This window comes from Propithecus coquereli, unplaced genomic scaffold (genome assembly GCF_000956105.1).
Source record: "Propithecus coquereli isolate 6110/MARCELLA unplaced genomic scaffold, Pcoq_1.0 Scaffold132, whole genome shotgun sequence".
NCBI classification, from domain to species: domain Eukaryota; kingdom Metazoa; phylum Chordata; class Mammalia; order Primates; family Indriidae; genus Propithecus; species Propithecus coquereli.
The window spans coordinates 713,541-722,912 of NW_012137414.1; the positions used below are offsets into that span (position 1 = coordinate 713,541).

The window sequence follows — 9,372 nt, forward strand, 5'->3', positions numbered from 1 at the left end:
GTGAGCTATGAATAAATAGCATTGCTTTTAGAGGGCTTAAACTCATACTAGCCAAATCTCAGAGAGGAAAAACTGAAATAGGAGGATGAAAATATATCCTCTGGCATCCACCCAAGTGTGTTTGTTTTGCTGTCCATAAGACTTTCTTAACAAGACTCGATTTATGTTAAGTTTTATCAGTTAGAGCTTTTCTTTTGTGCCTGATTGGGTGTTCCAGCCCATGCACTATCATAGTCATGTCCTTAGAGGTATATTTTGTCCTCCTTACTCTTCTGTGCCTGCCTTTGTTTACTCTGTCATCAAGTTGACTCCTACACAGGCTCCAGTGTGGACCCTGTCCTTCCAGTCTTGAACTCTGCCCTGTGTTTCCTTTCCAGATCTCCTTTTCCACTGAAGGCACATGGAGGGATATCCTAATTCCATTTTGAGCATGCCATTTCCAGATTCATGTCTCTCAATGGAAACACAGCATCTTTTCTGAGCCATGGGTGCCCTACATTAAGCGTCCATGAAAATCAAGTGCTGGTGCTGAGACTGCAAATGGCAGGTAGTCAGGGGTTCTGAGCTCTTGGCCCCACAAGTCTTGGAAGGAATCTGGTGAATTCTATATACCCTCTTCCCAGAAAAGTGTACAGATTTGAAAAGTCGTGTGAGCAATTCCAGAGAGTTCACAGGCCATCCGAAGCCCATTTATACCCCAAAGATTATGCATACCTGCATCCCTGGAACCGATGTATATTCTATTTTAGGGTAGATAAAAAGGAATGAGTTCACTGGAAACTAGAATGCAACTAAGTACAAAAAAAGCATATTTCTAGTATCATCTTCACACTTCAAACAACCTGGAGGCACAACAAACTGAAGATAAAGCCAGACTGGAGTGTTGCAGTTAATAGCATGATGTTAGAATTGGAAGGCACAGTTTGTTTGTTAACACAACTTTTGGCATATAGATATACAGCCAAGTGAATTGTACATTGTCTACTTTGGGGTGGTTCTTAAACATTTGGGACCAAGTCATTTAGGTTTAGGAGCGTGTTTCTGTGTGTATGAGAGCGAACATATGTGAGCGTGTGAGTGTGTATTTTAAACAGCTCACAGAACTTAAATCTTAAAATATATATGTAAAAGAAAAGAAAAAATATATATGTTCCTTTTGGCATCATGGACACTAACATTTTAATGTTGCTGGCTTAACTTTCCAGGGTGGACAAGCTTCATTTATACCATATCAGGAGATGTTCATATTGGTAAGTTGTGGGTATGTCACTTTGGGTTCAATTGCAGTTTAATTTCAACTACTCAAGGGAGAAAAGGTAGGATGAAACCACTTCATGTAATTGAATACTATGCCTCCTTCCCTCCCACTGCAGCTCTCTCTATATCCCAGCACAGGTATGCCCAGGGCGGGGTGCCTCTCAGCTTACAGAATGTTCAGTGAGGCAGGAGAGTATGAACCCTAGTCCATACACAGCCATTTCATTGTGGCCTGTGTCCAGACAAAAGGTCCAGGCACAATTATGTGTATTGACAGCTTGCTAGGATGTCGGCAGCCTCCATACTGACGAAGGGATGGAGCTACAGTGGGCTCTAAGGGGAATAGGAATCTGTCTCCTGGGAGGTGGAGGTGGAAGGGGAGTTTGCAGTGCCAGTTGCCTCTGAGAAATCTCAAAGTTGGCTTTTTCCTATACGGAGGGGCTGTATATGTGTTGCTTGTTGAGGCTAGTCAAGGAAAAATGTTTGAGACCCAACCAACTCTCATTTTGTGAATGAGGAATATGACATCTAGAGAAAGCTGTTTGCCTTGCCAGGGGAGTTCTGCATTGGTAGACCTGGGACCAGAACCAAGGACTCTTCAATCGTGTGTCCCATGTTGTCCAGTGACAACGCAGGGACTGCACCATCTAACTTGTCTTTTTGAGTCTCCATCCCTTAGCCAACCCAGCAGCAGGAGAGCCGAGGGACAGAGGAGTGGGAGAGAGGGCCTTGCAGAACAGGCTGGCTCCTGTCTGCATCTGCTCCTACCCTTCCCATCCTCCTAAAAGCAGCCTGGGTTCCAGGAAGAGGGACTCTGTGGGGCTGGCAGGAAAACAGCTGCAGCCAGATGCTGTTGGTACCCCACACACACCCTGGGGCCTGACCTCCTTAGTGCCCACTGACCAACTTCTAACTGCCAATATCTGCACTGCTTTGCCTGAAGGCTTTCTTTGAAGCCAGTCAGGGCAGGATGAAAGCGCTGGAGAAATAACATTCCTGGCCCCTCAGGCGGGGTAACTCTGGGGCCTGAGCGAGAGGCCTTTTCCTAGAGTTTCCCAGTAGAATGATGCTCAAGCCACCCACCATGGGAGTGTGCTCAGTGACTCGCCCTTCATTGTCTGTCTTCCCTTTTCTGTCTAACACTCCTGACTTCTAGAGTGTTGTTTCCTGGGATCGCCTCCCAAATACACTCCTTGTATCAGAATATGTCTCCACCTGTGCTTCTGGGAAAACCCAAAGTAAGACAACCAGACTCCCATCCCCCCGCTTATTTGCCGCCAACAACCATGGGTGGTGTGGATGGGGGTGGGCATGGTGGGATGGGGGGTGCAGGCCAAGAAGCCCTATTTCTGAGCCCTCCGGGGTTGGAGTCTCCCCACTTCCTCCTGCAGTGGTGCCAGCATTGAACTTCCTGGGGCCCTAACATGGCCACCTCCTTGGGCAGTACACTCCCAGCTCCAGAAAGCTGGCTTGCTGATAGCATCTGTTCAGGGCTAGAAGGCCACACTCAGAACTGTTTAAACCATTCCTTATATTCTCCAAAAAGGGTGTTCAATTGCCTGAAATTATTCTTCTGGAAAATAATGGTAATACAAACTCATGTATTTTGAATTTATTCCTAATACAGTATAAATGGTTTTAGTTCCTGTTTCACTGAATAGCATCTCAATTATGGGTCAGAAGCAAAATTCATTTAATTTTAGCACTTGAGAAAGTATGAAAAAAATCTAATAGTAGTGTCACAAGTCCATGTGCACACATATTAAACTATATTAACCATCTGGAAGAGATGTATTGTTTGTTTATGATCTTCTGAAAATCCTGAGAATCACATAGCACTTTATAAAAATAGAGAGAAAAAACATTTTTATGGTGGTAATGCACCTGATTTATGATTTCAAGAGCAACAAAATAATCTGCACAAATGCAAAGTAATAAAGAAAGCACATGAATTTTGAGGTGGTAAGGATAGCAGAAATGTTTGTGCAGAATGAGAAAAAGCAGAGGGGAGCGAACTTTCTGGAAAGAGCCAGACAGCCAATATTTCCATCTTTGCAGACCACATAGTCTCAGTTGCAATTGCTTGGCCCTGCCAGTGTAGCACAAAAGCAGCCATAGACAATACATAAACAAATGGGGTGGCTGTTCCAATAAAACCTTATTTATGGCCACTGAATTCACTCAAATGTGAATTTCATGTAGTGTTCATGTGTCATGAAATACTATTTTTAATTTTTTTCAACCATTTAAGAAAGTAAAAACCTTTCTTAGCCTGTGAACTCTACAAAAGCTCACAGTTGATTTTACTTTGAATGACATTGTAGAGGATGAAGGGAAGAAAACATAACAAGTAATCTTCAAAACCTGTTTGAAGCAGCAGTTACAGCCTTGTGTCCTGACAGATTTTTAGTCCAAGAAGTTAACGGGTGAAAAGCTCTGCAATTCTCAGGGTAAGAATGACTCACGCATCCACTTGTTTTTCTAGAGGTGAGACAGGATTTTCCTGAGTCATCTCTACTCACTGGCCTGGTCCGTGGGCCACAATGCAACACATGTGGCAGGAGATAGCATTGTGGTCTATAGCCTTGGAGCAAAGTTGCATCCGTCCAGAATAAACTGGACCACAGAGAGAATCCAGCTCACAAAACTGGCCTCTTGGGACTCTGTTTTAACCAGTGAGTGTCTGGGGAAATGACCTCACTGGAGTTTTATCTCCTTCCCTTGCTCCTCTCCACCCGCTAATAGAGGTGTTAATGAGCAAAAGAAAAGGGCAAGAACAAATCACCAGAGGAAAAGAAATGACAAAACAGAAATAGCTATTTAATATATACTAACTTAGAAAATCTATAGAGAGAATCCAGAAAATGCTTTGACTTTACTGCCTCAATTTTATCTTGCTTATAAAATTAAGATGGCACCAGCCAACCACCCACGGCAGGAAGTGATAAGCAAGGAATTGTCTTTTTCGAGATGTCAAGCACCTCCATTCAGTTGAAGTGGATGTTATATATACTTAGTGTATGAGGCTCGAATACATAAGCTGCAATTTGGGTTGAAGAAATAATCTGGGGAGACTGCATAAAGTGGAAATTTAGGAGGACTATTAAAAATGTTAATTGAGTTTACCCCCCCACCCCCCACCTGAGCAGCACCCAATGAATATTACTACCACGTGAGCACCTTAGTGTTGATCAGTTAGTACCAATTTGATGGTGAGTACATGTGGTGCATGTTTTTCCATTCTTGTGATACCAAAATGTTTGTACCCCCATAATATCCTGAAATTAAAAAATGTTAATTGATACAAGAAGTGCTTAAAAGATGGACATTGGTAAATTTGGTTTGACTACAAACAGTTGGAGTTTTGAATATTAGGAAATGCTGGACATCTAACTAGTTGTCAAAGTTAGTCAGACATTTTAAAGTTCAAGGTAAGTATGGCGAAGCCATGTAATTGTCCTCTAATGACACCTTGAAGAAAAAAAAGAGTTAACATAGCTAAAATAAGACAAGTAGAGTTAGTACTTTCTTATTCAAAGAAAGTATTCACTTTCCATTCATCTGAAAGTATTCATTTTATGCTCTTCAGGAATCTTGTTAATTTTTTATACATTTGCATTTTTTCAACAATGAAGAGCCTTCTAAGTTGACTGTCAAATAGTAGCTTTAAAAATTGTGCAGCAGAAAAAGAGAGACCTTTGACAATTTTTTACTGAGGCAAAAAGTCTTTTGACTGGCCCTCAACTGGAAATTTGTGCAGCATATGATAAAAAGAGAAATCAAAAGAAAAATAAAAACTACATGGTCAGAAACCAATGGATGCTGCAGATACTAATACTGAATCTCTTCCCTGCAGCTGTGGTGAAAATTACCGTACACGTTAATGCAGAGATCAAAAGGATAAAAGAGTTTATGTCCTGTATCCTTGAAGCTTGGTCCAGTTTATCAGCTTGAACTGCCAGTCCCCTAGAAGGACCAATATCAAGTATACTGTTGGTGCTTAGAAATTGTATTTAGAAATCTGAAATCTAAAAACATTTATCTGTGGTTATTGAAATGAACCGACTTAGGAAGGCAGTAAAATGTTTCAAATTTATTTAAATATTAATAAGTTTTCATGCTTAGTTTGTGTTCATCGTTTTGCTCTGGTTCTGGATGGTATTAAGAAGTTTGACAGGATCTCTGGGTCTTACAATAAAGAGAGGAAAACACAGGTGTACCCCAGAAGGCCTTTTATTTGACCTCCACTTACCCGACTAACTGGATGGGCCAGTAGTGACAAATACTTTGAGGGAGGTGCCTGAACACTCAGGATGATCATTTCCTCCCTGGTCTACCTGCCCATTGCTGCTCCCACCGGCTGAGGTGTAGTGGACTTAAAAGCAGCTGTGTTTGTTCTCAATCTCTTTATGCCAGTTGCACCAATAATGTAATTTAATTAAACGATATGTAAATTAATGAAATAGGTGTGAAAAGAGAGTTGGTATTTCCAGAACAACTAAGTCAAATGCTTTGTAAAAGTGAATTGCTAAGGAAAATGCCTTTGAATTAGTATGGGAGAGATGACAGTAAATGATTAGGGGGAGCTGTAATAATCTAGAAGAATTGAGGTGGTGCATTATGGGTATGCTTTAAAAAGAAAGACAATGGTTCAGTCCAATCAGCAGACCCACCTTAACTGTATTTTTAAAAATTTACAAATGAATGCACATTTATGCTTTAATTTAAAATAAAATGTTTGAGGCAGTTTGACTGTCTTTTTCAATTTACAATCTCAATTGCATCAGGTAAGAAGGCTTCAACTATACATATAAAATCGATGATTTCAAGATCTATGATAGAAGTACCAGAGTGGGTGGAACAGAATAAATGGGATAGCAGTTCTTATAAAGAGAAGAAAAGGAAATAGGAAAGATGGTTGAACAGAAAAGTTGTACAGCAATTCATCACACACTGAACATGTAGCACTGACTTTAAGTTTTAAAGCATTTTGCCCTTTTATGACTGTTTAGGCAAAAAAAAATTGCAATTAAATTGTTTTCAGTTAAATTTTCCTTAACTGCAACTGTTAGATTTAACATTCTTGGCAAAGATTCCCTATGGAAACTATTTATTATCTGATTTGGCTCTATTTATAATTGAAAGTAGTCATCTTTGAGATCTATTTTAGGTTTAGGAGATGGGCAAAATATCATAGAAATGACCTGGAAATAAAGATAGAATCAGTCTTTGCTCTCTGTGACCCTGTTTTAAACATTTCATATAATAACACAGAAGCTAAAGGTACACTTACAATTATTTTTAACCTGGAACCCTGACTCCAGTGTCTGCAAGAAAGATTTACCTTAGGGTGGAGCATTTCAGATGGCCTCTTCAGTATCAACACTGTGATTGCAAAGAGAACAGGCAGAAATTGCATTCCACATAAAGTCATAAGTAGGGCACTTTGGACAAGCTGAACTCTTTGTTTCTGTATTAAGATTTCCTCACAGATAGCACAGTCAAGCAAGCTCCCCTGATAGGGGCTACAGAGAAATATTAATACCAATTCAGCATTATTTTTGAGTGCTGTCTCTTGTCAGCTCACTCCATTAAAACACAGTAAAGGGGTTTATAAACTGTTTTGGTCTATGTTTCATGAAACATCCTCCATGACAAAATTAGGTGCCAGGAGTGGACTACGTGGGTCATGGATGTCATACATGAATTAGTTGAAGATAAAGACATGGCTCATTGCTCCCAGGGGATCACAGTAAGGCACACTTAATAAAATGCTCCTCCATATCACAGTTTAAAATATTACCCAACTCTAAATGAGATTCTTCTTTAACTCTCAGACCTCTCTTTTATTGCCACATCCCTGCATAAGTGGGAAATCAGTGAGTTCTATCATTCACTTCCATGACATTTGTTGACCTAAATCGTTGATGGAGGAGAAACCTTTAGTGTTCTGCTGGGGTTGGCTCTTGTAGCTTGAAATTGGCCACAGTGGGAGTATTTACACCATGGAAATTGGCACACACTACAAATCTGTTTTTTTTTTTTTTCCCTCTTCATCCCTGAAAGCCAATTTTCAATCATTAAGCAGCACATTAGTGCCTCTGGGACAGAGGTTCTTAATCTTTTTTGTTCCATGGACCTTTTTGACATCTGCCAAGCCCTCTCCCCCCCAAATAATGTTTTTAAATTCAGTGAAGTTATTAACATGTTAAAAAGAACAAGTTTATGCTATAGCTGTATGTGTGCTTCCCTAATGACATTTGAAATAACGTGATCTGGCAACAGGCCTGTTCTAAATTCTAAGTAATAATTAACATAAACTACATTTTGAGATAGCTATAACACTGTAATATGATATGAAAATATCTATGATTTCTACCAAACACAAAGCCATTGGTCCAGTTAATACTACTGTAGTTTGTTGGATACCTTCATGATTGAAGGAAAAGCTGCATTTCAACTAGGTGGTAGTGAGAATAAACATGTAATTTATCTCTCATCCAAGTCCACCCATGCCCTGGATTCTATCCACAGATCTCTTGGGAGCACATTGACACCATGTTAAGAACTCCTGCTCTGTCAGAATCCTATTATATTTCATGTTTGCAAGCATCAAAATGAACCCTGCTGTGTCATATTGGTTATCTCCGAAGTGGTGGTGAGAAGGACTTCTCTAGAAAATATAACTATGCTTGGGCTCCAACCACTATGCCTGAAATTCATGAATTATGTTTCTATTTACATAATAATTGCTTGAACTATTGTTTTCATTTAAATAAGCACTTCGTTGTTGATTATTCACTGTTAGCTCCAACATGTCAGGTGAATACCCTTATTTATAGCCCAAAATGGCACACAGGTGTATCCCCCTAGACATCTTTATGAGTTGTTCACCTAATTTGGAATTTTCTGTCTGTTCTCCGAACACATGTGTGATTTTTTACCCAATTGAAAGACCAGCCCAAATCTCGTGCCCTCTTTGCAGCCTTCTTTGGCTGTTCTGGCCCACTTAGGCCTCTCCATTCTTGCAGAACCACTGAGAATCTTCTTCTGCGCCTAGTGAGAATCATGTTAGACTCCTCTCTCTCCCACTGTTGGCAGATTCTTTAGATTCTTTCTCAGTTCCACCTCTCAAATCCCTCTTTCTATTTCCACTCTCCCAGTTCAGACTGTAATTCATCTTCACTTAGACTATTACAGCAAACTCCTAACAGGTCATCCTAACTTCAGTCTTGCCCCTCCCTCCAATTCATTCTATCATCTTCTTCTAGAATTATTTCTTCAAGATACATATCTGACCTTTTCATACACACACACACACACACACACACACACACACACACATCCTCCTCAAGGGCTCTCAATTTTATATGGATAAACATGGCTTTCAAGGTTTTCCTTGATCCCAGAAGAACATTCCAGGAAGGTTCACTGTTTCCCCAGAAATGCCCACACATTACCCTTGCACGATCTGTGTGTCTTCTTGTCTAGAAGGCATTTCTTCCCAGATTTGCCTTTAATCCCGCAGAGCTCTGTTCAAATCTTATATCCTCCAAAGCAAATTCCTGGGGCCCCTAGACCTGAATGAGCCCCTACCAACCCTGTTCTCTTATTGAATTTTGCTTATTAATTTATTGTTGTCCTTATGAGACAATTTCATTTGTATTGCTTTATCTGTGAGCCTCAGTTTAGAAGGGATGGAAACTTATCTATCCCAAAGACCCCCACAGCATTTAGAACAGGGTCTTGTTCACAGTTCAATAGCTATTCAATAGCTATCCAACTTACTTATTTTTCAGTTAAATTATTCTCTGATTACTTTGTTTGTATGTATGTAGTTTGCTCCAATGAGATTTTGAATTATTTGTGTGCAAGGAATCTGCTTTGCGCATCTTTGTATTTCCCTAATAGCACTAGGTAATTGTAGGTGCTCGATTAATACTTGTTGAAATGAATTGATGACATTTGATAATTTTTCTAAGTGTGCTCATTTCTTATAAGGTTTATAATTTACCAAACGAAACACTCTTTTTTTTTTTTTTGAGACAGAGTCTCACTGTGTTGCCCTGGCTAGAGTGAGTGCCGTGGCGTCAGCCTAGCTCACAGCAACCTCAC

The 9,372-nt window shown here is 40.1% G+C and overlaps 1 protein-coding gene across 1 annotated transcript in view; it reads left to right on the forward strand.

The window, feature by feature from the left end:
* The window catches only part of PIR (pirin (iron-binding nuclear protein)), an 88,785-nt gene that overhangs the window by 69,226 nt on the left and 10,187 nt on the right, over positions 1 to 9,372 (forward strand). The window contains exon 6 of the mRNA XM_012638705.1: positions 1,206 to 1,250. Within this exon, the coding sequence (XP_012494159.1) occupies positions 1,206 to 1,250 (45 nt within the window). The remainder of the gene's footprint in view (positions 1 to 1,205; positions 1,251 to 9,372) is intronic.